At 53.8% G+C, this 27,989-nt stretch overlaps 1 protein-coding gene across 3 annotated transcripts; it reads left to right on the top strand.

The window, feature by feature from the left end:
• Positions 1–1,023: 1,023 nt before the first annotated feature.
• On the top strand, positions 1,024–27,472 carry HELZ2 (helicase with zinc finger 2). 3 transcript variants are annotated; one of them, XM_082773465.1, is made up of 20 exons: positions 1,024–1,170; positions 6,542–7,679; positions 7,762–7,945; positions 8,317–8,424; positions 8,921–9,438; positions 9,787–10,419; positions 11,433–12,216; positions 12,660–12,735; positions 14,023–17,530; positions 18,350–18,435; positions 18,813–18,947; positions 19,183–19,350; positions 19,605–19,746; positions 20,226–20,342; positions 20,911–21,103; positions 21,869–22,003; positions 22,266–22,484; positions 22,787–22,943; positions 23,348–23,515; positions 24,028–27,472. In XM_082773465.1, the coding sequence occupies exons 2-20, from the start codon at positions 6,679–6,681 to the stop codon at positions 24,168–24,170; spliced, it is 8,475 nt and encodes a 2,824-aa protein (XP_082629591.1). In that variant the 5' UTR covers positions 1,024–1,170; positions 6,542–6,678; the 3' UTR covers positions 24,171–27,472. The 3 variants fall into 3 exon arrangements, 2 of the variants coding, with proteins under 2 accessions (XP_082629591.1, XP_082629590.1); XM_082773464.1 differs by lacking the exon at positions 1,024–1,170 and adding an exon at positions 1,928–2,016; XR_014318628.1 differs by lacking the exons at positions 1,024–1,170; positions 19,605–19,746; positions 20,226–20,342; ... (4 more) ...; positions 23,348–23,515; positions 24,028–27,472 and adding an exon at positions 1,928–2,016 and having other exon boundaries at positions 18,350–18,439; positions 18,816–18,947; positions 19,183–19,319.
• Positions 27,473–27,989: the final 517 nt, after the last annotated feature.

The following is a 27,989-nucleotide window of genomic DNA, read 5'->3' as shown; positions in this document are numbered from 1 at the left end:
CCTCCTCCTCCTCCTCCTTCTCCTTCCCGTGTTGACAAACACTCCAGAAAACAGCCTCTGCCCCTCCTTCTCCATCTGCTCTGCCGCCAGTGCAGCGGGCTGGCTGTGGGCTCCTTTGCATTTCCAGCTCCTGCTCATTTGAGGAATCTCCCCTCTTCCCCTCACCATGAGAGCTTGCATCTGGGCACCTGCGTGGCACCAGCTGCAGTGCAGGCACCGGGCACGATGCACAGCCCGTGATGGCCGGCTTTAACACCACCGCTGCCGTCTCTGAGCCTCGCCCTCCCGTGCCTGCAATCTTTTACAGCCCCTCACATCTGGGGCGTGCTCGTTCTGCCCAGCTGCTTTCCAGAACGTGCTGGGTGTTGGCACAGAGCTCATTTTATTAGCTGGGGAAGCCGGGGCTGGGGCTCGGCCACGTTGTCCTGCACGCAACAGCCGCTGTGCGTGCCAGTGGTCCCTGAAGCCCCTTGCCCAGGCTGGTGAGGCTGGAGGGGGGCTGTCTTTGGGGCAGCCCCCTGGGGGGCCCTCCTTGGCCTTTCCATGGGGTCTGTGTGGTTTTGGGGGGTCAGCAGGGTCAGCAGGGCAGGCTGTGCTCGCCGGTTACCAATGCAGGCTGCTGCTGACTTTTGGCAGCACCCAATGGTGCAGCGGGAGGATGAAACCCCAGCTGGGTTGGGGACATCCTGAACTGCTTTGGCTCAGCTGGGAGAGCTGCGAGGGAGCTGGGAAGGGGCAAAACTGGGATGGGGAAGGCTGGAAAGCCAAGCAGCCCTTGCACTGCGGGTGCTGAGGTCCAGGTGAGGGTGCCCTGGGCTCTTGCTGCCCCGGGTGCTGGCGCAGCCACCGTGTTGCACAGAGCCAACGATCCCATCCTCAGCTCCGAGCGCGCTCGCTTCTGGGGCTGGATTCTTTTTTTTTGGCTCGAGGTTGAACTTCCTGTAGCTGGGTGCACCTCTCCAGGCAGGGAAAGGAATGGAAAATGAAACTGCCGGGATGATGAACAGAAAGGAAACCAACGAGCCCTGCCCCTCCCGGAAGCCCTTTAAAAACAGAGGCCGTCGGGTTCCCTCCTGGCAAACCTTCGCCGGGCTGGGGACCGGGGCCACCCCTGCACGACCCCCGCCTTTCCCTCGCTGTTTGCGGGGCGCGGAGCGGCTGCTGGACCCGGTGAGCAGCGGCCGGGGCAACCGAGGGGGGGGGGGGCTGGCGGCCGGGAGCAGCCCCCGGGGTGCAGGAGGAGGGACGGGGGGCTTTGACAAGGGGACGGGGAGCGGGACCGGGAGCGGGACACACAGACAGACAGACGGACAGACACACAGACAGACAGACACAGCAGCCCGGTTCCCGGGGGTGCAGAGGGAGCGGGACCGGGCTGGGCGCTCCCCTCCTGTTCGGTGTCCCGTGCAGGCAGCGCCTTGCGGTACCCCCCCCGGTGCCTGTGCATCCCCCCCCGGTGCCTGTGCATGACCCCCGGTGCTTCTGCATCCCCCTCCAGTGCTTGTGCATGAACCCCGGTGCCTGTGCATGCCCCCCCGGTGCTTGTGCGTAACCCCCGGTGCCGGTGCATCCCCCCCCGGTGCTTGTGCATCCCCCTCCAGTGCTTGTGCATGAACCCCGGTGCCGGTGCATGCCCCCCCGGTGCTTGTGTGTAACCCCCGGTGCTTGTGCATGCTCCCCGGTGCCGGTGCATCCCCCCCCGGTGCTTGTGCATGCACCCCCGGTGCTTGTACATCCTTCCCCGGTGCCGGCGCATCCCCCCCGGGTGCCGCCGGCTCCCCGCGCCCCGCTGCCTCCGGGTGCCGCCGGCTCCCCCCGCTCCGGTGCCGGTGCCGGCTCCCCCCCGGTGCCGGCGGGAGGGGCGGGGCGGGGCGGCCGTGATGCAATTTCCGCGAAGTCCGGCCCCTCTTTGAATGCGGGGAGGCCCCAGAAACGAAACCACCGCCGGCGGCGGGGAGCCCCGAGCGCAGGGCGGCCGCCCCGGGCTCCCCCCCACCATCCCCGGCCGCGGCAGCGGTGAGAGCGACGCTGGGCTGGGGGGAGCGGGGGCTCTGCGGGGTGCCCCGGGGTGCTGGGGGGCACCCCGAGGTGCTGGGGGTGCCGGGGGGGGGCACGGGGTGCGCTTGGTGCTGCGGGATCCCTTTGGCACGCAGCGCGGGGCTGGGTGCGCGCTGGGGAGATGCCGGGCGCAGGGGGGCCCTGGGGTGCTCCGGGGGTGTTCGTGGGGGCGATGCAGGGTGCGCAGCCCCCCCACTCCGGCTCCCCGAGCTCGCAGCATCTCCCTGCCCGTGCGGGAGCCCCGGGGGAGAGGAGGGGATGGTGGTCAAGGTGCGGTTTTTGGGGTGCAAAGTCCTGGCCGGGGGTGGCAGGGATCAGCTGGGCTGGCAGGGGCGCGCTGCGTGCCCCCACCCCCGGCAGCAGCCCCCCGGTTCCTCTCCGCTGGAGCTTCTGAGCTTCGGGGATGTGGTCTGCAGCTCGTGGTGAACTTTTCCTGTTTGGTTAAGGCAAACGCGGTGGCTGCGGCTGCAGGTGCCCGAGAGCTCCGTGCAACCGTGCCCCGGCGTGCGAGGGGCTGTGCGCACCCCGGGGGCTCCCCCCTGGGAGAAGCGTGCCGGCCCTCCATCCCCCCGGCTCTTTGGGACGCGGAGGGAACTGGCGTGGTGAAAGCGGCCGGGAAAAGGAGATTTGCAGCTCCAAAAGTTGGATTTGCTCAGGAGGGAAATGCAGGGGAGGGGGCAGCCCGCTGTCGCTGCGAGGATAAGCGCAGGTGGATGGGGAAGCGAGCGGCACGGAGCAGCACCCGTGGGGCAGCACCGGTGCAAACCCTTCCTGGCAGTTTGGCTGTGCCATCCGCTTGTGGGGTGCTTGGAGATGCTGCACCGATCTCGCCCTGCTCCTTGGAGCATCCTCAGCTGTGAGAAGACAAAGTCCTGGGGTGCCCAAACCTTGGCTGGGATGGATGACCGGGGTGCAGGACCTGAGTCCCCCGAGGCGCGCATGTCCACTGGCAGTGGGGAGATGCAGGGGGCAGTCCTGGCACTCTGAGCCACCCTGCTTGCCGCGACCGAGGGGCACTTGGCTCACGCCAGTGTGATGGGTTGCCTAATTTCCTGTCAATAATTAATTGAGGCGAGATCTGACAAAAAAGCCGCCCTCCTCCCCCAGCTCTGCTCCGGGTGCGAGCAGGACCAGCGGCGCGGGCACGCTGAGCGTTCCTCTGCTGCAGCCAGGCAGGCGGCCGCGCTTCTGCTCGCCATGCCCAGGGAAATGTGATTACCCCGCACGTCAGCACAGCCCTGAGAGGCGGCCGCTGAGGGCAGGAGATGATGCTCGGATGCAGCAAGCCCTAGCCCTGACCCAAAGTGTTTGTCTTCCTGAGCATGGAGGAAATGTTTTTGGCGAGGCGGTGGCGTGCTTCGCTTTGGTTTTCAGAGGTCAGAGCGGTGCTGGGCAGAGGGTGCTCGTGGAGCTGAGGGTGTGAGGAACTGGGCGAGAGGCAGATGGTCCTGGTGGAGCTGGGCTCCAGAGCAGGTGTGTACCAGTCCATGCCATTCGAGTGACTCGTTTCGCCCATCAGCGGGTCGCAAGTAGCTTTAAACCCCAGTTTGTGCTTTTCGGGGCTCGTGCAAGGAAGGGGTGTTTGGAAAATGTACAAAATCTGACTTGCAAATTGCGGTCTGTGGCTCGCAGGTATCTGTTCCTCCTGATCAGCTGCCACCATCCTCGAGGCCACGTGGATTTTGCCCTGTTGACATCAGAGTTTTATTGTCAGCAGGAAGGCTGGTTTGTGGGGCAGCTTCCTTGAACTTCCTGGTGCCACACATCTCTCCTCCACCAGCTTTTGGATTTCAAAAGCTCCTGTTGCTTTTTTTTCTTTTCTTTTCTCCTCCTCCCTATTCTGCTGTAAGGTGGTCGTGGAGATGAAAAAGCTTTGAATTGGCTTTAATGCTGGTGATCCACGGAGACTTTAAGAGGGGGATGCACTTCCCTTTCCTCTTCCCTCCTACTTACAGACCCGGACAGGGAGCTTGTTCCAAGAGCTTGCTGAAAATCAAACACTTTGTTAAAAAAATAAACAGCAGCAGAATTGACCCTTTAAAGCCAGAATACTCCCTCGTGGCTTTTTTTAAGCTGGGATGTCCTGCCTTTGGCATGAATTCCAGTAACGCCCCGGCTTCCCCGTGCGCTCTTTATTAGTAGTTCCTAAACCGCTTCACGGAGCGGGTCGGTGACGGAGTCGTTGCAGCGCTGCAGGACCTCGTCCTGCTCCCTGCTGGGCTCAGCTGCTGGGGGTGTGCGCTCCTCCTGCGCTGCCCTGACCGAGCTGAGAGCCAGCGATCAGGTTTCAGCCGCTCGATTTTGTGTTACTGAGCTCTTTTGGAGTTCTCGCCCGTGACTGAGTCTCCTCCGTGCCAGATGTTGCACGAAGCCTGGACGCGAGCGCTTCCCCCCCACCCCCCGAGGATTTGCTTCCAGAGGAAGGAAGGTGAAACTGCTATCAGAGGGAAACCAAAGTGGGCCAAAAGCCACGGATGTTAGCCCTGATCCCGGCAGGCTCAGGAACGCGCTCCTGACCAGCTCCCGTGCTCGCCAGACCCTCCGCAAAGTCCCTGCAGCGAGCTGAGCCCGCAGCGGTTGGCTCAGCACCTGCAGCCCCATGGCAGCGCTGCCCTCGCTGTCTTATTGGGGTTCAGCATCGCTTTGTGCCCCCGGGCAGGACACACAGCTGCCCCACTCCGCCTCCTGCCCCTTTATTGCTTATAGGTGCTCTCTGATTGAGGCTGGGTATCCTCAGGACGCAGTGCACGGGTGGTGCTGTGTGAGCAGGTCCCGTGAGGTCCCTACAGATTCTGTAGGTTTGGTCAGTTTGGGGAGGTGAGGCCAGGCAGAGCCAGGGCAGGACCACGCTGTGGGTCCTGCTGTAAACTCCCACAGCCTTCTAAGTGGGGGCTCCCACCCTGCACGGAGTACAAAGGCTTCAAAACAACCCGGCAGTGATGAGCTGGGAGGGATTTAGCTCCCGGTAAGGGGAACTGGTGGCACGACACAGTGAATGAGTCCATGGGGGAAACAGCCAGTGCTGCTGTTTTTTTTTTTTGGGGCGGGGAGCTTCGCAGTTTAGGGAAACAGCAAGTGGCAGCGGTGCACGGAGCCGGGCTTGCTGCCAGACCTGGGGAGATAAACAGGGCTCGTGTGTATCCACCGGGTGTGTGCCCAGCCCGATGCGTGACGGAGAAGTAGGAGGAGGTGATTTATTCCTGCTGGCACGGGGATGTGATGCTGGTTGCTCCCTGATGGTGCACGGTGATGCTCTGGTCGCTGCCGTCCCTGCTTGGGGTTTTGCTGCCCACAATCCCAGCCCAAGTGGCAGCACCAGCACCCAACTGGCTGCACCTCGCTGTCCCGCATCCCCTTCTCACAGAGGGAGGCAAAGGAATCTCAGTGAAAAGGATTTAAGCAGAAGCTGCACAAAGTTTGAGCCCTGCTCTGCTGTTTGTCGGACCTCAGCCGTAAATACCGTTCTTCCTCTGCTCCTTTGTGGCTGTGGGTTGGGTTCCCGAGGCAGACGCTCAGCACGAGGCTGGTGGCTCTGCTTGGCAGTGCACCCTGTGCCCCGAGCATCGCAACCCAGCCAGCCCCGGCGCCTGCACACCCCCCGAAACCCCGCAGCAGCATTTCCAGGGATGCTCCCTGCCCCTGGTTACCCAGGAAACTGCTCGCAGATGCTCTCGCCCATGGCACGGGGACGGCTCGGAGCACTGAGTCACCGTCCCCGCATCTGGAGCCGGATGTTTACGGGACGAGATGCCGGAGAGCTCCCCGCTCCAGCATGCCCAGCAGCTCCTGGCCTTGGCTGCTGGAGCCAGGGAGGAAGGAGGGCGGTCGCTGTGTTGATTAATCCCAATTAATCTCGTGCGCCACGGGGAGGAGGGCTGGGGGCTAGGCCGGGGGGTTCTGCCGCTCGGCACGGTGGTGGGGCTGCCCTGCCGTGCCCCAGCATGACCCTGCGGGGAGAGAGCAGGGAAAAGAAAGAGAAAGCTGCAGGGAGGAAGCGGAGATGGGGGAGGTGTTGGGAGAGGGAAGAGGAAGTCAGATTGCTGGGCTCTGCTCTGGGAGGTCAGTGGCCGCTGCAGGGACCCTTCCAAGCTGAGCCCTGCCGTGCCATGCCGTGCTGTGCCGTGCCATCCATCCTCTGGGACAGCCTCTGCCACAAGCAGCTCCCCTGCCCTGTGCAGGACAGGATGAAGGTCTGCAGCCTGCAGCACGCTGAGGATTGTGCTCAGCCTCCTGGTGCCCTGCAGCTCAGCAGCCTCCCCTTATGGGATGTGGTCTTCCGGGACCCACTCAGCCACCGAGCAAGTCAGGAGCAGACCCCAAGCGTTTGGGTGCTGGGGGCGAGCACGGCTCCGGCTGAGTTTTGCTGCAGGCTGAGGCTCCTGGCTAGTCGCAGGAGGCTTTGTTTTGATGCCTCAGCTCACGTGCAGCAGAGAGACCAGCTGATGCTTCCTGCTAAGTCTCTCGTTGCTTGTTTCTTTGTCAGGCTCTGGGAACTCGCACCGATGGCCGGCAGGTATATAGCGAGCTAGGACACAGCGGCTCCATGGCACCTCCTCCGCCCCGCATTACTTTTTAGAAAATTCCCTGGAGTCACCTCGCTCTGCACAGCCACCACTGAAAATGCCCACGGCGAACGGCCCCGCGGTGCCGCTGGGCACCCTCCAGCGGCACGTGGAGCTGCTCCTGGTGTGCTCCAAGTGCAGCGTGAAGGAGAACGAGATCACCTACCAGCTGCGGCAGGTGGAGCACAAGTGCATGTACGAGATCCTCCTGGCCCGCTGCCGAAGCCGGCACAGCACAGCCTGGAGGAAGATATCGAGGCGGCCAGGATTCCCCAACCCAGCCCGCTACGCCGTCTGCAGGTACTACAGGGTGGGCTTGGGCTGCAGCAAGCATGGGAACCAGTGCACGTTCGCCTGGAGCCCGGAGGAGGCCATGGTGTGGAACTTCGAGAAGGAGCAGCAGCTGGAGAGGCGGCAGCTGAAGGCGGCGGTGCTGCAGGCGCAGCTGGGGGGCTGCTCTGCCGCTCACCTCCCCGCCACGGCCACAGCCGCCGGCGAGATCCTGAGCGAGTTTGGGGGGCAATTCCAGGAGATCTGCAAGAAGTGCTTCTTCGGCTGCCCGCAGCGCATCTCAGCGGGCGGCCAGGCGTTGCTCTGCGAGTTCCACCGCAACTGGGACCCGCTGCTGGTGCACGTGGTGTCCGACAGCCGGCTGAAGAAGCAGTACATCGCCATCCGCCCCTGCCCCGAGTTCATGCCGGTCCTCAACTACTGCTACTTCGTCTCCAAGGGGCAGCCCTGCCGGCACAGCATACAGCGGTGCCAGTTCGCGCACAGCGACGTGGAGATGGCCGTCTGGCAGGCCGAGAGGGAGCAGGGCCTGCTGCGCTCCGACCTGCTGCTGGCAGGGGGGCTGTGTGCCGAAAACGGCAAGCCGGCGGCACCCACGCCGGTGAGCTTCTACTGCCGGGTCTGCCTGGTGACCTTCAGCTCGCAGGAGAGCTTCGAGAACCACTGCTCCTCTGTCGAGCACATGCAGATGCTCTCGGTCGACACCTCCGTCCAGTGGGTCCACCGTGCGCCGCCGCTCGGGCTGAAGAACTTCACGCTGTGCAGCAGGTAAGGTGCCGTGCCGGCACCGGGGCAGGGTGGCCGCGGGCAGCGGGCACGGGCAGCACCTGGGACGGCTCTCTCCCGACAGAGCGGAGGTGTGCGAAATGGGGAGCAGCTGCACCAAGGCGCACTCCATGGAGGAGCTGCAGGAGTGGATCCGGAGGGTGAAGGTTGCCGCCAAGAAAAAGAAGCAGGCCATGAAGGAAGGGCTTTTGTCCTACCAGGACCGGCTGATCGCTGAGTATCGGGCGTGCTCCAACGAGGTGTTGATTGTAAGTCGTGGGCGGCAGGGTGGGAGCGTTGGTTTGTGGTAGCCTGGTGTGTTTTCTGAGCTTGGGAAGGGAGCCCATGGCCTCCAACAGTCTCATCGCCAGAGGTGGGCAAGATGCAGAGGGGGATCATAGAATCATTCAGGTTGGAAAAGACCTCTAAGATCAAGTCCAACCGTTGTAGCATCCCTGCTTCTTCTCCCCTTTTGAGGCAGCCTGAGCACCTGAGCTTGCTCCAGGTACCTGACCACGCTGCTCTGCCCTGGGACATTTTATTTCCCAAGGGTGCTGCACGGGAACGCTGAGCAGCAGTGCTGGAGCCTGTCCCTGGGTTATTGCCTTCATCCCCCTCCCTTCTTGTGCCTCTCCTGCAGATGTCTGAGTACGTCGAGGGCGTTACGGTTGTGTGTCCGCAGCCCCTGCACGTGCAGTCGGAGGACAAACGGTTTAAACACCAGTGGAAGTTCAAGGTCCACTCCCAGGTAAGCCCACCTCTGCGTGACAGGAGGCTGAGAGCCTGCCCACCCCTGCAGGAGGCTCTTGGCTCCAGGACAGGAATCTGGGGGTGTCTGAGAGGGGATGTGCGTCGGGTATTTGGCAGTGGCTGTGCAGCCACCGTGTCTCCTGCAGCGGGGCTGGCGTGCACCTGGCTGCTCTCAGCGCTTCCTGCTTCTCATCACAAATAACGACGTTCAGCCACCTTCCTGCCCTGAATTTTGTGTGGGCACTGGGAGCAAGAGGCCAGGTCTAATTCCCCTCTGCTGAGCTTACAGCAGACACTCTATAAAACTAAAAAAAAAAGGTTCTTAAAAGCTTAAAGAAATTGCTCTGGGGTTGCACGAGGAATAAGCTCCTTTCAGGAGAATTTCAGGAACACTTGGTCCAGGGTGGCACTCGGCTCCTGCAGCAGCTTTCGGTAGCACCTCGAGCTCATGCCTTGGGTCTCCCTCACCGTGCCCCTGTCTCCTCACCCGGCAGATGCCCCTGCAGCACGTGGCGCTGCTGAAACGGGATCCAGGAGCCAACTTCTACCTCTCGGGGAACGGGCTGGCACGGGGCCTCCACTACCTCCGCGGGGAGCACGTGGCCACGCTGCCCACCTCGCCGCCCACGGCGCTGGTGGAGGTCTCCGTGGAATGCTGCACGCTGGGCGTCTTCGAGCAGTGGGTGGTGTTCGACTTCGGCAGCCGCCCCGTCCTCCTGCAGAAGATCAAGGTGAAGGTGGGCCGGCGCGATGGCCCCCAGCACGTCCCCGCCACCACCAGCCGCCCCGTCGACTTCGTGCGGTGGGACCGAGGCAACCGGATCATCGTTCACAGCGTGCCAAGGTCGAGTGAAGACGTGGTTCTGCTGGCCAAATACAAACCTGCGGCGCTCTCGCTGGACTACCGGCCTGAGGGCGGTGTGAACGCTGCCATCACCCGGCTCAACTACCGCGAGAGGATGCACAGCTTCCTCTTCTGCGAGGAAGAAGCCGAACAGGCTCTGATTGCCAAGTAAGTGCCAGGCATGGAGCCAAACGGGTTCCTCCTAGCTGTGGACCGTGCACCCATTGCTAGCCCCGTCCTTGGGGCCGTGCTGCTGGTGAAGTCCCTGTCTCTTCTGGGTTGGGTCCTCAGGCTCCTGTGAAACCCTCCAAAAAAAATGGAAAGCGAGAGGGCTTGCTGGGCAGTGATATGAGGGGCTGTGTCGTGTCCCGTGGCCGTGGATCAGCTCAAAGCACGGTTCCTGTCCCTGTGCTCAGGGTGTAGGTGACAATCCCCCCTTTGCAGAGGGGAGGGCAGTTGCTGATGAAGGAAGCGACGAGTTGGTTCTCTGTTAATTCGGGTCTTTCCTCCTTTCAGACTCAGCCTGCGGGTCCTCATCTCGCTGAGCAACATGATCGAAAGCCTCTCCGTGGGGATGGAGTTTGCCCCGCCTGGTGAGCTGTTTGCTAAAGTGCCTACCCCGTATAACCTCTCGCCGGACACAGATGAGGGGTATCTGCTGAACAGGTCCGTGCCCACCGCTTTCCTGGCACTCGACCCACCTGTAGACAATCGGGTTTACGAGGTTGGCGTGTGCAATAAAGCCACCACGGAGAACACTATCTGGCTACAGATACCAAAGAATTGCTGCTCAGAGCTGAACTTGAAGCCAAAAACCTCCCTCAACGTGGAGATCCAGTTCCAAATTGACCAGCTGCTGTTCCGGCAGTGGCATCAGGCTGTCGACAGCCTGCTGGATGAGAGGCTGGTCCTACCTGATGTCGCCAGTTGCACTATCCCCTACTGCTTCAGACAACCACAGGAAGGGAACAGCAAACAGAAACAGGCCATCTCCTTCATCACTGGCCAGGTAACCAGCAGCCGGCAGGTCCCACCTCTTCTCATCTACGGACCTTTCGGCACGGGGAAGACGTTCACGTTGGCCATGGCCACCCTGGAGATCATCAGGCAGCCCAACACGCGGGTGCTGATCTGTACCCACACCAACAGGTTAGCAGGGGACGAGGGAAAAGGCAGCCAGAGTCGTGGGCCAGGCTCCTGCACTGGGCCAGTGCTTGCCTCGTGTGATGAGAGGGAGCCAGAGTCCACGAGAGGGAGCTGAGCTGGCCTTTTTTAAGTATGCGTCTCAATTACTTGTTTAAATAAATAATTCATTTGCGTTTAATATGTCTTAAACTGCTCTGGCACTCCTGCTAGGAAGAAGCCTGGCACGGGTGGAAGTGTTGGCGGAAGAGGTAGCATATTCCTGCTCCATTATGAAGTGGGGATGGAGAGAGCATTATTTCTAGCCTTGAATGTGTACTGGAAGAAATGGAGTGGAGCCCTTGAAGGCTCTATGCATATGTCATTGTTTTGACTTTTCCATGGGGAGTTTGGGGAAAGGGAAATGCAGGATCTGGTCTGACTGCTGTTGAGTCTGCCTCGAGAGAATCCAGGCCAAGCTTGTTAAAATTAGCGCAGTTATGCTGAGAAGTGTCCACGTCCAATCCTGCAGGCTGTTACTGCCTTAGTTTGCAATGTATAATAAATGTATGACTTCTAATCTTAGCCTGTTTCAGGCTGCCTGCTTGCCCTGAAACTACTTTTGTGCAGATCTTGCATCATCCGCCTGGGCTGGGGATGCCGGGAGGTCAGCAGAGGAGAGGTGTGCCAGCTCACGGCTGTGTGATTTGGTTCCAGGGAGAAGCAGGGCCACAGATTTAGCTGGGCACGTTGCATTTGAAATGATTTCTCCGTATCAGCATTGATTGATGCCCTGGTCTCGTGTATCAAATCATACTTTGAACCATATTCTCAAAATATGCGTGGACTTGGTGGCTGAGTAAACACCAGCTTCTTTACACGTACATGGTTATCTCTTGTGAAGGGTGTGTTGTCAGCCACAGCTTGGGGAGGGTTTGGCTGCTGGTGGGTGGATGATAAGAGAAGACTGGGATAATGGTCACAGCACTGGGAGCACCACTTACAGTCCCTTGATAGTTTCCACCTTTGTTCCCCTCCAGCGCTGCTGACATCTATATCCGGGAGTATTTCCACAGCTACGTGATCAACGGGCGTCTGCAGGATGTTCCCCTGAGGATTATATCCACTGACCGTTCCGTCGCCGGGACCGACCCCATCATTCAGAAGTACTGCTGCCTCTCTGAAAACCAGCGCTCCTTCCGGCACCCCACGCAGACAGATATCAACAGGCACCGCATAATTATTACCACCTCCATGTTATCCAAGAACTTGAAGGTCGCCCCGGGTTACTTCACCCACATCATGATCGACGAGGCCGCTCAGATGCTGGAGTGTGAAGCTTTGATCCCACTCTCGTATGCCACTCTCGGGACCCGGATTGTCCTCGCTGGGGACCACATGCAGATAACCCCAAAGCTGTTCTGTGTTGGGGAGGCACAGTCCGCAGATCACACCCTGTTGAACAGACTCTTTAAGTTTTACCAGAAAGAGAAGCATGACGTGGCCATGAAGAGCAGGATCATCTTCAATGAGAATTATCGTTCTACTGCAGGCATAATTGAGTTTGTCTCCAAGCACTTTTATGTTGGCAAAGGCAATGCTATCCACGCCAGTGGGAACATCCCCCCCCACCCCAAAATCTACCCGCTTGTGTTCTGCCATGTTCCTGGTGTGGCCGAAAAGGATATGTCCTTGATTTCGTGGCACAATGCTTCCGAGATAACACAAGTGACTGAGAAAGTGGAGGAGACTTATTGGAGGTGGCCAGATGAGTGGGGTGTCCGAGATCTGAGGAAGATCTGTGTGGTCTCCCACGGTGGACAGGTATGTAGGAAAAGCACGCTTTCCCTAGCTGGAGGAGTGTGTATGAGCTGCTGACTACTCCCTAAACCCTTCCTAATAAACGCTGGGCTCTGCTGATGATAAACCCATCTCTTGTGTTAGCAAAGAGGGGGAACCTGGGGTCTTGCATGCCACCACTTTTTTTCTCGAGGTGCTCTCTGTGTAAAGCAGTGTGCAGTGGATGGCTGCACCAGAGATGCTTTGTGGTGGGGTGTTTTAGTCAAAGATGCCTTTCAGCTCCCTCTAAGCGGGTTAACTGGAGGGCAGACTGGGAGCACTGGCTGAAGTCAGCCCAGGATGTGAGATGGCTGTTGAGTAACCTTGCTGGGGAACCAGCAGCTGAGAAGGGTGAGGGACCTTGGAGTTGGGGGAGCACGTTCCTGAGCTGAAACCGGGCTCAGTTATGCCTCTTTGTTCCTTACCAGGTTTCTGCAATACGGCAAGAGCTGAGGAAGAAGCACCTGCCAGAAGTGATGGTGGAAAACTATGAAAACTTGCCAGGTATGTGTCCTTTGCAATAGTTGAATAATGTGTGGTTGTGTTTTGAGGTCTCCTGCGTGCTAGGGAGGACTTTTCCAGTCACATCTGTGGACAGAAAAGTCGATCACAGCTACTGCCACTGTGTAATGAGCAGGGGGAAGAGATGCTGGGTGGTGAGAAGAACATCTTGACATTGTCCTCCTTGCTAAAATACCCAGGGCTGAGCTGATGGAGCAAGTGGGTTTTATTATGGGCATTTCCCCATGGCTGGCGGGCAGCGTGGTTTGCCTTTCCTTGCTGTGCCTGCTATACAGCATTTGTGTGCATCTCTTACGCCAGATAACCAGGCTCTCTAAAGCTCACTCAGTGAGTGCCCATGCATGCATTTCCCTGCAAGATACCCAGGGTGGTCTCACGGCAAAATACCCTCTGGGAGAGTGCCCGGGGTGCTTTCAGGCAGAGCTCCCTGCTCTTCCCCATGCGGCCCACATGGCGCTGACTAGGAGGGAGCTCCTGGAAATCCTCTGGCTGATTGCCATCCCCGTCTGGTTGGTAATTCTTGGAGTTCACCTTTGCCTTCGTGAATACGATTTCACACTGAATTAAATCTGCACCCAGTTGTCAAGTCATTTCAAACATACGGATGTTGCTTGGTGGGAGGGTGGACACCCTGGAAGTGCCATCCCAGAGACGTCAGCACGTGTGAATCGCGTGAAGGAAGCCCCACATACCAGCAGGGGAGGCCAGGAGTACAAGGGAATTGAAACTAACGTGCCCCATGGGTACCCACTGCAGCCAAAACTGCAGAGCAGTTTGCTGAAGGAGGAGTCCGCTGCTCTGGATGATGAGAGAGAGATAGGGCTGTTTTTGTTCTCCAGGACTTAGCTTATGACTCATCCATGTTTTTAATATTATTATTATTATTTTTTACTGTACAGCTGGGACTCCTCGTGGTGAGAATTAACCGACCCCTGGGGTGTGTTTCTGCTCTCCACACCCTTTCTTTATATTCTCTTCCCAGCTCCGAAATCACCAGGGTGCCTCTTGCTGTTTGTTATTTGTCATGCCATCAGCTGGCAGCACTGTCCTTGAGGGTAGAGGGACGCTTGTCAAGGGTCACTGTCCTCGTCCCCACCAGGCCCGCAGGGCTGCTTCTGTGCTCTGCCATTCTGTCTCCACACTGCCCTTCCCTCCCTGGTGTGTGGGTGGTGGTGACCGGCGGCGTCCATCCCAGTTTGTGCCTGGAGGCCGTCGCGATCCCCGAGAGCATTCCCTTGAGTGACTTGTGCCTTGTCCCCTCTGGTGCAGGGCGGGAGTTCCGAGTCATCATCATCAGCACCGTCCACACCAGCGAGAGCCTGCGCATCTCGGCCTCCCACAACCATGAGTTCTTCAACGAAGCCCGAGTGCTCAACACCATCATGACCAGGGCTCAGTCGCAGGTCATTGCGGTGGGGGATGCGGTGGCCTTGTGCTCCCACGGCCAGTGCAGCAAGGTGTGGAAGCGCTTTATCCAGGAGTGCATCGAGAAGGGCAGCGCCTTCCCGGAGGACCTGACGATGGCGCAGATCAAGCAGGCCGCGTGTGACAACGAGAGCTGGAGAAGGAGCCCGCAGCAGGACGACGAGGACAGCGACACGGACTCCGGGAGCTCTGAGGCCGACAGCCTGAATCCCGACGATCCCATCCTCCAGGAGCTCTTAGATGAGAGCAAGAACATGCTGGTGACGGTGTCCGAAGAAGGGCTGCTGAATGTGAAGCCTGAGACTTCAAACCGGTGCGAAGATAGGCAGGAGTACGTCAGCTTCTCCTCTCAGGTGATGCAGAAATATCTGCGCACGGACCCCAACGTGTACAAGAGGTGCGAGCTGGTCAAAGAAAGGTTTGACAGGGCTTCTGCCATCACCCTCAACGACTCTCCTGCCATGACCATTCAGATCAAAGGCAGGGTTCACTGCGGGACGGCCTTCACTGGCGACGAAGTGCTCGTGGAAATCCTGAAGGACAGCACAGATGACAGCGGTGGCCTCCGCCCGCAGGGGAAGGTGGTGGGCATCCTGAAGCGTGCGGAGAGCGAACGGACCTTCATCTGCATGATGGATGAGTTTGACCCCCGGGTGATGATACCCATCGATCCCACCGTCACCAAAATATTTGTCCCAGGCCTGAAAGAGAAACCCAACGTCATTCCCATCCGCAGGCGTGTTAATGGGAAGTACAGGGTGGTCAGCTGTGAGAAGATCAGCCAGGACACAAGGAGACGCCAAATCTTCTGTGTCCAGATTATCTCCTGGCGGGAAGGTTTTTACTACCCTTTGGGGATAATAACTGCGATTTTGCGTGTGGCCTTGACTTTGGAAGAAAGCTTAAAGATCCTCAACTTGGAGTATGCCTTAGAGAGGCAATACCCAGCTGCTGTTACCAGGGAGCTTTCCAAATACACCTCCAGCAAACCAAACCTCACCAAGGAGAATCTGAGGGACTGTCGGAGTTACCTGACCTTCACTGTTGACCCTGAAGGTGCTAAGGATTTGGACGATGCTGTCAGCGTCAGGGATCTCGGACGTCACTATGAGATTGGGATCCACATCGCGGATGTGGCTGGCATCATTCCCAAAGACAGCGCCTTGGACCTGGAAGCAAAGAGGCGCGGTGTCACCTACTACCCCCCTGACCAGGAGCCTGTGTGCATGTTCCCACCCTGCATCAGTGAAGACATCTGCAGCCTCCTGCCACAGAAAGAACGCCATGCGATTTCTTTGTTTGTCACCGTAGAAAAGGAGACCGACATGGTGATAAAGGGAATCTTCACCCTCTCTGTGATCCAGTCAGACAGGCAGCTGACCTACAGCGAGGCAGAGCTCTGCATTCAGAACCACTACAAGGGAGGTGGGGATGCCCTTTGTTTCGATACCCTGGAGGACTGCATAGCTGTGGCTTATCACTTCTCCAGGATCCACCGAAAGTTTCGGCTGCAGGAGGATTGCTTCTATGACCAGCTGGATGAAGAAAGCTCCCCAGGTAAAAGGGGCTCCCATCAGATGATAGAGGAGTTCATGATCATGTTCAACAGTTTCGTGGCTGAGTTCCTCACCAACCAGGAGAACACCAGAAACGTCACTCCTCTCCGGTGTCAGAGCGAGCCAAGCCCTCAGCAGCTTTTAGTCATGAAAGACAAGTACAGCCATATCATCCCTTTGTCCCTCCATCTCTCACACCACCTGAGATTTGTGCCTCCTAATCCAGAGTCCCCTAAAAATGTGCAGTTCAGTCTCCTGGCCCCAATCTGGGAGCATTTACAGTCAGCTGCACATCAATGTAATCTCCATAAGATGCTAGACCTTATCGTTACTGATGACATCCACCCAAAGCTGGCCCCTGTGGTCCTGGAGTTCAGGAGACTGCTCAGCCGCTCCTATTTCAGTCGCTCCAACTCCACTGTCCTGTCAAAGATGGGCCACTACTCCCTGCATGTTGACTCGTACACCTGGGCTTCCTCTCCCATCCGCCGGTACATGGACGTCGTGGTCCAGCGGCACCTTCATTCTGTCCTCCGCAAGAAGCCCATCATCTATTCTTCTGATGACATCGAGTTTCTCTGTCATGACTTCAACAGGAAGAATTCCAAGGCGGTGATTTACGAGAAGAGAGCCCGCTCCATGCAGATGGCCACCCAGCTGAAGAGCCAAGTCCTGCAGAAGATCGCCTTCGTGGTGGATATTGAAGGGATGGACAGGTACTTTAAAGCCCTGTTTCCACTGAATAAAGAGAGTCTTCCAGATCCGCAGGTAATCAGCTACAGGGCTCTTCAGCTGATAGAGCAGCCCATGTTCATGCAGAAGCAGAAGAGCGTTAGGCTGACGTGGAAGAGGAGGATGTATTCTGTGGAGACGATGAAGGAACACAGACTGCAGACAGGCACTCTCCACGACCATAGCATCACCCTCTTCGAGACCCAGATGTGGCAGGACATGCTCACGGCCATCAGAAGTGAGAATTTTGAGAGCCTGGCCGCTCTTCTGCAGCAGAGCAAGAAGCTCTACAAGCGGCAGGTGGGCCGGGTAAAGAAGAGCGAGTGCTCCCACTATGCGGAGATCACCCTGGAGCTGAGCGCTGGTGACACGCTGCAGTTCCAACTCACCACGGACGTCTTTCGGGGCTTCCTGGTGCCCTTTGTGCAGCTGTGGTGCGTGGCACCGGGTTTCGACGTCTGTCTGCAGCACACGGAGAAGCCTATCGACTGCTTCTCTGCATACGCCACCCTGCCGTCCAAAGACAAGTACAAGCACGCAGCGGAGTATAGCAAGGTGTGGATGCCGATGAGTGCCATGGAGTCTGCTTCATGTGCAGTGGCTGAGAATGACTCTATTGTCCTCCACGATGTCAAAATCACCTGGGCAAAGCAAAGGACGAGCAAAGGGCAGCTGCAAGGGACTTTCTGCCTAAAGAAAAGCTTTTTGGATGAGTGCTCCATTGAGGTGGACTTTAACCACTGTTACCTGTGCATTCGCCTAAGTGGGCTGAAGGTTAGGAGCCTTGAAAATGATGAGGAATGCCTTAGCCATGGCCTCCAGAACATGTCTTTTAATAACAAGGACAAATCAGAAAACAAACTTGTGGTCGATCCAGACACGTACACCTGGGTGGCTCATGGGATCACCGAGGAATTCAACGACAACGAGAAGTCAGACAGGACTGGTCAGAAGACTTTAAATTTTTACATCAACTATATGTCCATGGAGAACATCCCCGCAGAAATCTCACAGCCTTCTGTCAGCTTCACAGTGGAGCTCATACCCAAGATGCTGCCAGACGTGTAAGTGTGCTTTGTGCTCATGCTCTAGTTAGCCTGCTAGTGCAGCTTAATGGTTTCCCAGGGGACCCCTTCCTAGACTCAATCAGGCTTTGCTTTGCCCAAAAATCTGTCGTTGCTCAGCTCCAACCGGCCATGCCCTTGGGCCGTTGCCATTTGGTGGGGGTGGTGGCATTTCTCCCACCTGTCCTCCAGGTGGTTTCTTGCTGGTGGACCTCGAGGATGGGGCTGGGGAGGTAGAGGAAAGTGCCATGGTGAGGTTTCACTGAACATCTGTTTCTTACGTTCCTGAATTGCTGCAATATGTGTCATAAAAGGCAGCGTGAAGCACTGGATCAGGGTTTGTTGAGCAAACATGTGCTCCCTGATGTTCCAGTCATCCTCCTGTGTTGCTGTGAAGCATGACCTGCACTTACCAAAGCACAGCTGATGTCCCGGTTGCCCTTCTCTGTTCGCAGTGCAGACTGCTAATTGAATCCGTGACTGCTGTAGCTTTTCCAGGGCAGAATGTGCTTCCTTATTTGTTGTAAATTTTAGGAAAAATTGAAAGCTAATCCAATAAAATGGAGTTGGGACATAACAAAGTTGAGTTGGGACAGAAGTTGTGCTACTTGCTCTCAACATTATTTGCAGGCTCAGCTCTTCAGAGAGGCACAGAAAGCAGAATAGGACTTGTATGAAAATCGTTTTAAGTTCTTTGTGGAAGGATTTAATGCAACACCAAAGGAGAAAGAATAAACAAGACAGTTGTACGAAGCTGTGTTACTGTCTTTGCTACTTTATGCTGCACTTCACTCACTCTTATTTTTCCTTGTCTGACAGACGGAAAGAAAATGCAATTCGGAGGCTCCAGCGTGCCTCCAAACTTGCTGTAAGCATCGCTTTAGGCCATGAACCTCCAAAAAAAGGCAGGTGCAAATATTCTCCTTTGACTACGTGCTTCTAGCCAGGCTGGTGACCTGGCAGCCTCTGCGGGCCCCTTCCATGGGGATCCTGCTGCCAAAGCAGGAGGTTTCCCTGCCAAGGGGAGGGAAGAGCTGCTAGCCCGGTGGCGTGTAGGTGGTGTTGGTGCAGGCTGTCCTGCTGGAGTGGGTTCAGCCCAGATTTTATCCCCAGGACTCACAGAGAAGCCTCAGGGGCAGAGCCTCTTGGCATGGGACAAGGGTTACGTTTGGGCTGTGATTGCTTGGTACTTGCCACAGTCGCTTGGTACCTCCTGTTGAATTGCTTGTGTGCTCTCTCCAGTAACCTTTTCTAAACGTGTTCTCTTGTCTCTTTGCTGTAGCAGTGACAAAGTCCAAACTCCTGCAGCAAAAATCCTTTGATCTCCCTGGCAGCCAGAGGAAGCTCAACGACAGTCAGAGACAAGCTATTCTAAATGCTTTAAAAAAACCCTTCACGCTCATCCAAGGCCCACCAGGTAGGGCAGTGGGGACAGCACGTGTACACGTGCACCTTGGCGTTGGGACCTTGTCTGTCACTTTGCATGGGGCCCTCAGTGAGACAGGCAAAGGTCACACAGGTTGGCAGCGCCTAGGGCTGTTCAGGGCAGTCCCCTTGGTCCTTGAATTTTTTCAGGGCTGGTCATTTGGATACTGATCTAGAGCAAGGGTGTCCCTGTTGAAGTGTTCTGAGCAGCATTCTTGCCTTTCTAGGTACAGGGAAAACTGTTGTTGGAAGTCACATTGTCTACTGGTTCTATAAGCTGAATGAGGAGACCAGCAAGAATGAACAATTGCCTTCCTCTGATGAAGACAAGCCCAAAAAGAGAAAGTGCATCTTGTACTGTGGCCCGTCCAACAAGTCCGTTGATGTTGTTGCTGGTAATTATCTGCTCTAAGCCCTTGAAGTATCTCATACCGGTGGAAGGGAAAGGCTGTGAGCAGGAGGCTAGGAGACAGGAGAGACAGAAAATGGGGTCTGGTCCTCACAGAAGACTCCTCACTGCAGGGTGAGGACCAGTAACGGTGGGGTTGATGAGCGAGGGGTGGGGAGAAGGAAGGGGTTTTTCATGGTGAACGCTGGGTTTTTCAGCATCACCTGGCGCTGTCTGAGCAGGCTTGTTCTCCTTCCCCAGAGATGCTGCTGAAGATGAAGGACCTGAAACCACTGAGAGTTTATGGGGAGGCCATAGAGACACTGGAATACCCGTACCCAGGGAGCAACCGGCAGCTCTCCCGCAAAGCCTTGCGTGATGCAAAATCAAAGCATGAGCTCAGGTAGGACGATGTGGCCCCCCAAGCTGTGCGAGTGCTGGGGAGTGGTGCTTGCTGAACCCATAAATCTGAACAAGCCAGAGCAAACGTGGGTTCTACTATACTGCTGCAGAGCAGCACTAATGACCTGCTTTGTACTTATTTTTTTTCAACTAAGGGTTTATAGTCTAACATAGCACCTAATTGAGAAACCCCAGTGATTGAAAACATCCTACATTTTTTCATCTTTTTTTTTTTTTTTTTTTCGAACTGCCCTAAACATCTCAGACGTCATTCCTGCTTGCAGCTGTTAACAGGCGGTTGCTATATTTTGTGTCCTCAAGGGTGAACTAAGTGTCAGGTCTATAAAGATGGAGAAGTCTGGCTTCGACTTCTTTAGCTAATGTGGCTTCTCCATGTAGACATGTGTGGTGTGCTGCACTGGAGAAGAAATTGCTTGGGTCTCTGTGGGGAAGATATTTATGTATTGTCTCTTTATTCAGCGAGATAATCCTGCATCATCGAATCCGACGGCCACAAAACCCTTTCTGGCAGGGTATCTGTAACTTTGACACTCGAGTGAAGGAAGGAAAGGAGATAACAGAAGCCGAAATAAAGAGGTGAGTAGAAAGAGACCTTGGTGAGAGATGTCTGAGTCTGCCCATGTGCCACCACCACCTGAAGTATCACAGTGCAGAAAGCTCTTTCCCTGTGAGAAGAGGTTTGGGCTGTGGTTTTGAGGCCTCAGCTGATGCAAGCTGGTAGAGCTCTGTGAAAGTCAGCAATTTTGCCTTGCCTCACGCAAACCAAGACCAGGTAAAAACATTTAAAAAGGTGAATAAGCTGTGCATTTAGAATGATAATAAACAGTGATTAGCTCAGGGTTAGTGCTACAGTGCAGAGCCTCAGCATCACTTCTGCTCAGTGCTGTAGGCCTTCTGGTCTGAACGTCACAGTATGTCTGTGACACTTGCATCCTACACCCTGAGCCTCTGCCCTGTTGAATTCAGAAAAAAATGCATTTCCTGCTGTCTGTCCCAAGCCCTTTTCAGGGAACATGAGCTCTTTCTGGGGAGGAAAATAGAGCCAGAGGCATTTAGGAAAGTATAGCCTCTGCCTGGTTGCTGCTTGGGAACCTGGAGATGTTTCTCCTGTACATAACCTGTTATCTTCTTCATTGACCATCAGCTACAAACATGACTTGACAGAAGCTCGTAAATACGAACTGGAGCGCCACGATGTCATCCTGTGCACGTGCTCCGCCGCGTCTGCCAACTCCCTGGAGAACCTCGATGTCAAGCAGATACTCATCGACGAGTGTGCCATGTCCACAGAGCCCGAGACCCTCATCCCCTTGGTCAGCCATCCGCGTGCCGAGAAGGTAAGTTTCTTCCAAAGACCTGTCTCTAGGATAGCTGCTCAGAGCTCCTGAGTCTCTACACACCTTTCACTTCTTACCACAATGTTCTTCCAAGTCTGACCAGTTTTTAAGGTTGTTCTCGGTAGTATCTGTGGTGGCGTACCAATGTTTCAGCCTTGGGGCAGTCTTTTCCTCTGGTGTGCAACTCTGCCAGCTATAATTAAAGTCTTGAGGCACAGAGAGGTACACAAAGTGCATGAGTATGCTCAGCAGGCACATGAGCTATGTTATCTGTTTGTGTCGCTTAAAGCAGACTCATTAAGACCTGCTGTAGGCATGAAAGTTACAGTGGGGAACTATTGCATCTACTTGCTGCTCTGCTGGATCAGCTCAGCTCCCTGTCTTCAGTTACACCCATATGGTCTCCTCTGAACTTGCACTCTGCTTTCTGTAGGGGAAAATACGTGGTGTGGATGTGGCTTTGGTGCTTCATTGCAGAGTGGGCATCACTGCCACCAGAATATGTGCTGACCTGGGTACAACGTGTCAGTGTGACAAGAAGCATGGAGCAGACTTGCTATGTGACAACTTTCTCCTGCCAGCTGGGAGCTAGGCTCTGCAGTATCTGGGTCAGGATCGTTATATAACACCCAGCACAGTCCCTGATCGAGGTTGCTGTAACTCTAACATAAATAAATAGCAAGAGATGCCTGAATACAAATAGCCTTACACAGTGCTGATGGCCTTCACCACCCTCCCAGCTGAGGTGTCCATTCTTTGTTCCAGGTTGTTTTGCTTGGGGATCACAAACAGCTGCGGCCTGTGGTCAACAACGACTTCTGCAAGTCTCTTGGCATGGAGACATCGCTTTTTGAGCGCTACCAGGAACAGGCGTGGATGCTGGATACGCAGTACCGCATGGTGAGCTTTTTCTCAGGTTGATTGTCGTTATTCCGTAACAGAAAATGTTGCTGTCAGGGTCTGTTCCAAGCCACCAGGAAACATATTCCCCACTTCCCTTCCTAGTAACGAGTAAGGAACTCGCCCAGCGCCAGCTCTAGCACGCTGTCATCACAGCTGAAACCTACCTAAAATGATGCTGCCGGTTGAGAAGTTCTTTGTTTTAATTTGTTCACCTCAGTTTCTCTGTTTTTTTTTTTTCTTTTTCTTTTTTTTCTGCCAGCACAAAAACATCTGTGAGTTCCCATCCCAGGAGTTTTATGAACATCGGCTGAAAACGTGCCCCCAGCTTCAACACAAACGCAGCGTTTTCTACCACAAAGACAACCCCTGCTGCCCGATCATCTTCGGGCACGTAGAGGGGAAGGAGCAGAGCCTCGTGATCTCTACCGAGGAAGGAAACGAGAACTCCAAAGCTAACCCAGAAGAAGTGGAGCAGGCGGTGAGCAGGGTGCTGGGGAATTGCTGGAGATGCAGAAGGGAGGATGTTGTGTCGGGGGGGTGGTATGGGGACTGCGGAAGGAAGGTTACATTGAGTGATGAGACAGGACAAAGATCATCAGGGTGCAGTTCCTCTTTGGGTCTACAGCATGCTGGCCGTGCTGTTCCTGGCCAGAGGCAGTTGTGTGGGACCATGACCCAGAGCAGGCATGGCCAGGCATCATTGCTGCCCTTGGGGCAGCCTCCTGGAGGCCCACTGCCTCCGGCCGCCTTCCCAGGTGAGCAGGACCCCGTTCTCCCCAGGTGAGGCTGGCGAAGCAGCTGACACTAGATGGCACCATCCATCCGGAGAGCATCGCCATCCTCAGCCCCTACAACGCCCAGGCATCCGAGATCAACAAGCGCCTCCTGAAAGAGGGCATCTGCGGCGTGACCGTCTGCACCATCATGAAGAGTCAAGGTGAGGCTAGGAGGGCGGCTTGGGTTGCTCCTCTCCTCTCCTGAGGACAAAAACAACTTCTCAGAGATAAATCTGATAGCAGGGTTGGTTCAGCCCTGCAGGAAGCATCCCTGGGCCTGGATTCAGAGTGATTTGGGATTATGATAAACCTTTTGGAGTGCCCTGGCAGGGTGAGGCTGGTGAAGACAGGAAGGGTTTATTTGGAGGATGCCTGAAGGGGGTGGCAAAGAACTGCTGCAGCAAGTGCTCCTTAGAAAGCAACAGCTGGGAATTGGATGGCCTCCAACGCTGGAGAAATCCAGACTGTGGCTGACAGTTTTGTGGGTCTTGCTGTAGAGAAATGAGTGTGTTATGGGGTGGCCAGATGCTTCCTTCTAAACAGTGTGGTCGTCCATGCTTTCTAGGAAGCGAATGGAGGTACGTGATCCTGTCGACTGTACGCTCCTGCCCTCGATCTGAGATTGACAGGAAGCCCACGAAGAGCTGGCAGAAGAAGTACCTGGGGTTTGTTACTGACCCAAACCAGGTCAATGTCGCCATCACCCGAGCTCAGGAAGGACTCTGCATTTTAGGTGGGTAAGCTGGGAGCGTGCACCAGCCTGCAGGGGAATGGGGCGCTTTGGAGAAAGGGATGGAGGTCTGCACTAGTACAACTGAGGGGCTTGCTTTATTCTTTTGCCCTTTTAGACTGTCTGTGATTTTGCAACTGGGCTATCTGGGCAATCTGCACAAAGCAGAGAGCGTGTGTGGCTCATGTGCAGCATGTATATTCTCTCTTTAGTTTGGACCATGTTGTTGCCATCACTTGCATCTTAGAGCTCTCTTCTGGCAGAATTTTGCTTCTGTCTCTTACTACTTGTGCAGACGTACGCTGTGATGTGTAGGAAAGCTGCTCGCAAATGTGGCAGCACTGAAAAAGGAGCTGTGGTTTCACAGAGCTCTGGCTGAACAGAATATCCCTGCAAGCTACCCAGCACCATCAGGCTAGCAATGTTAGACCACAGTGTCTCTGACTGGTCTGTGATGGTGTCGTATGAGCCTCTTCTGGCTACTAACCTCTTGCCTCCCATCCCTGTGCCAACAGGGAACCAGTACCTCCTGGAGTGCAACCCTTTGTGGAGGAGACTGCTTCAGCATTACATGCAGCGTAACTGCTATACCACAGCCCAGGAGATTTCTGTCAGGAAGACGACAGCCTTGCGCCGACCAAGATTGGTTTTGTCTTAATACGCTCGTCCGTCTCCACCAAAACTGTGCTACGCGTGCCTTGGGAAGGACGCAAATCTTTCCATTATTTGAACATGAACCATTGAGCCAAATGCACTGGGGGAGCCAGCGTCTTTCCCTGCACATTGACAGCTCAGCCTCAGTGTGAGCTTTGGTGTCTTTTCTTTTTATATTACTGCAACGTTGGACAGGAATTTTCAGCTTTAGCAAACCAAAAAGCACTTGAAAGTGGGTAGGTGGGCGTGTGACTTTATTAATGATATTTTTTTAAATGAAAGATGCTCAGTGGAGCCACCATCCTATCTGTCAGTGCAGCTGTGCTTTGGGGACCAAATACACGGCCCTTTCACTGCAGGTGGAATAACTGCACGTGGCAGATCTGCACAGCAAACTGAATTGCCATATGGGACCAAAGCTTCTGAGTAGTACCACTCATGGTAAAATGAAGTCCAGGGAATTTTTAAGGCTTTTTTTTTTTTTTCTTCTTCTTCAAAGCAGAAAAACAATGTTTTGCTTGTTTCTGTTTTTAAGCAAAGAAAGAAAGCAAAAAGAGAACCATGTACCATGCTGTCTAGCCAAAATGCTGTTCTCTGAGCTTGTAAATACCATGGAGCCAAGGCCAAGCTGATTTTGTAAATAGATTTTACTTATTCTTTGTACAAAGGAGGTTGTCCTTACCTGTATAAAGTTAATGAAAACCAAGGACTGCTCCTACCAGGAAATGTTGGAATTTTTAAAGGTATTTTAAACCGTTCTGAGTTTTATTTGAAATCTCCTCCTGTAAAGGCACCTCCCATCTTTCCTACTCTCTATTTTTTAAAGCTGCTTTTAATTTATTAACTTTTAAATCTGTGAATTTGTTTCACAGTCTATGGCCTGAGTTTTTAAGAGCAGTGATGGAAACTTGGTAAATGTATCACAATATATGTGTGTATGATGTATTTTTTTATTTTAAGTAGCCAAACTGCTGTGAACTGGAAGTTGTCATTTTCCTAGAGAAGGTTGATTTTGCACAGTAACTTATGGCTGATATGGATATATAGTGGTGAAGTGGTGCTCTCTACTGAATCATGGAGCTGCTTTTGAAGCACGTTAGTTTTGAAGGAGAATGTCTTTACTTCATTTCAGTTCTGAATGTATGAAGTGCCTGCCTCAGCTGTCCCCGAGACCACACGTTTGGTTGTCTCTGGATGTTCACGTGGGATGGAGCCAAGATGCAATCACAGTGTTTTTGTACCACGTATATATTGTGCTGGGACTCAAGTTGTCCTGGCATATGTGAAGGGTCCCCATGACTTCACAGCACAATGGCAGGGATGAATTTTGTCCTGTGATTGCAACTGAAAGCACTGCGTGGCTCTTCCCAGTGTGAAGGAATGTGCAATAAGAAAGCTTTATGTCTGTCGGTTCTTACTTGGCACTGTGTTACTTCTCATGTTCTGACTCTGTTAGACTTGACTCAAGAACTTATGGAGCAATTCCGTTCCTCTGTTCCTTGTTTTAAACTACCTTCCTGCACTTCCCCATTCGATGGGTTTGATCTGTATGTTAGAGACCACCTAGGATTGCTGTTGTGTTCCTGAAGCATAATAACTGACCTATGCCTGCCAATTCCACCTGGGGCAAAAGTCTTTAGGAAGTAACTCCTGCTGGTTCTAAAGATGCTTGATTAAAGTTGGTAAGATGTGAAGTTCTGTTCCTCAAAGTCATTCCACCCTGGTTATTAACGATTTCATGCCAGCCTGATTTTGCAAATATTGCAATTCCAAAACAAGCTTGTATAGGAACAACTTTGTCAGCTACTGAAATGCAATCATCTTATCTCAAAGATGATTTGGAGAATTGCAGAAGATGCTGGAACTGTTTGGTGCCAGCATCATTCTAACAAATTCATCTTGGTCACTTTAGAGCCAGCAGGCCTTGTTTTTGTTATCTGATGTAACTGAGGAGTCTCTCCCCTGTTATTTCTGCTGGTTATTTCATTACATCTAACACAAAAGAGGAGACTCTTCAGGTGTAGTGGCTTAGTCCAATGCTCTTGTGTGGGGTCTGGCCATGTGTTTGTATAGACCAAGAAAATGACCCACAAAGCACTTCCTTTACTCTCACCAGGAGAAAAAAAAATGTTTACTGCTACACCTTGGAGGGTAAAGCCTAGACTGAAATGTTTTGTTTAGTCATCTCTGTGTTGCAAGACAATACATAGATTTATTTTTTTCTTTCCTCTGAAGATGTATTTTGTAACTGGTGTTTAGAAAATGCTCCTGCAGATCACCCAAGCAGCAGTAACAGCCAGCCCAGGAGCTTCGGCTGTTTGTGCTGTGAGCAGGTACCTGTGGAGTTGGTCATGTAGCTGTAATAGTCAGGGCTAGCAGAAAGTGCAATTAATCAAACTTTTTGTAGACTGTTAGGTATAGCTGAATATCATGTTCTTGTCCTTATGCTCAAGAATAGAAGGAATCATAGAAATTAGCATAGGAAAAAAAATGAAAGTTGTTTGGTTTCATTTGCATACAGAGCTTTTAATTTACTTTTGAATTAATTTTATGTTCAAGCAAATATTCTTAAAATACTTTTTTTTTTTTTAAAAAAAAAAAAAAGAACAAAAACCAAAACAACTCACCTTGCTAATTCCAATAGGAAACAACTGGCAGCACGGTGCACAGGGTATTTTGCTGGATCACAGGCTCTAGATTTTCCATAGCTCCCAGACACAAGAACATTGTTTCAGGACACACGTCCAGCAGGATGATTTAATTTCCCCTGGATTAACTAGAGCTAGAGCCTGATTTCAACAACGGGAACCAGCACATGCAGTAAGCGGTCTGCTTGGTTACCGCAATCACCTTGCGTCCTGCTCCAACTGGCAGTGAAATTGCAGATGTGCAGCGCTAGGAAACCTCTCCTTGGCTCCAGCTGGCAAAGGAGAAGCCCCATGGACTGTTTCTGAGGATTTGGACAGATCTGTGTAGAATGGTCAATTTACTGCAATAATTATTATTATTTTTTTTAATAGAAATGTTAAGTGTCATGAAGTGTAAATTAATGAACTTTAAATGTGGCAGGTTTTTATTTTTTGTATGTCTGTAACTTGCAGAAGATCTCAGATGACTCTTTGGATACAAATATTTTTACCTGCTTATAATGTTTGTAAGAATGAACCTCAACATTCCTTTTTTTTTTTTTTTTTTGATATTCAAGCCATAATTGTAAAAGTGATTTGAACTTATTTAAATAATAAATTTTATTACTGAAAGGTCTGTTTGTGTGACAGTTTGAATTGAATCTGTGTGGGAACACCTATATTTGGACTGAAACAAATGTTAAAAAAAGAAAATTAGCATTGACAGCAGTACATGGCAGAAAAAGATTGCCTTCTAGATATTGGTCTTCTGGATGTATTACCCTTACCTGCTTGTTTTATTTGATAATTTTAAAAATCAGACTGAACTTTTCATGCTCTGTAGGGGGTGAGCATGAAATCATGATTAGGTAATTACAAGGCATAGTGGGGAGAGGAGCCAGTGACGGTGACAAGGTGCGGTGAGTGATTTGAGGAGTTTGAGATTCAGTTCAGGTATTCTGGTGGAAGGATGCTGGGAAAAAGAAATTGGGGAAAACAAACAAACAAATGAACAAGCAAACAACCAAAAAAAAACAAAAACACAGAACTGCAAGAAGCCAGCATCTTTCAGTGGAAGGCAAGCACTGGATGATAGAGATGTTTCTACCTCCAGTGCTTTGCATCTGAGGTGGCCTGCAAGGCTGCCTATCCGCTTCTAGCTACATCCACCTAGGAGTTGTGGCCAGTAGGAAGTG

Source organism: Aythya marila (assembly GCF_965140915.1).
Source record: "Aythya marila genome assembly, chromosome: 16".
Classification (NCBI taxonomy): Eukaryota; Metazoa; Chordata; class Aves; order Anseriformes; family Anatidae; genus Aythya; species Aythya marila.
The sequence above is the reverse complement of the archived record's forward strand: the minus strand, read 5'-3'. Positions and strand labels throughout refer to the sequence as shown.

Bases quoted from the DNA above. Each gene is read 5' to 3' on its own strand.
- HELZ2 (XM_082773465.1), top strand. From the start codon at position 6,679: ATGCCCACGGCGAACGGCCCCGCGGTGCCGCTGGGCACCCTCCAGCGG. The intron at 17,531-18,349 runs GTAAGTGTGCTT...CTTGTCTGACAG, and splicing joins CCCAAGATGCTGCCAGACGT to ACGGAAAGAAAATGCAATTC. The intron at 23,516-24,027 runs GTGGGTAAGCTG...CTGTGCCAACAG, and splicing joins GGAAGGACTCTGCATTTTAG to GGAACCAGTACCTCCTGGAG.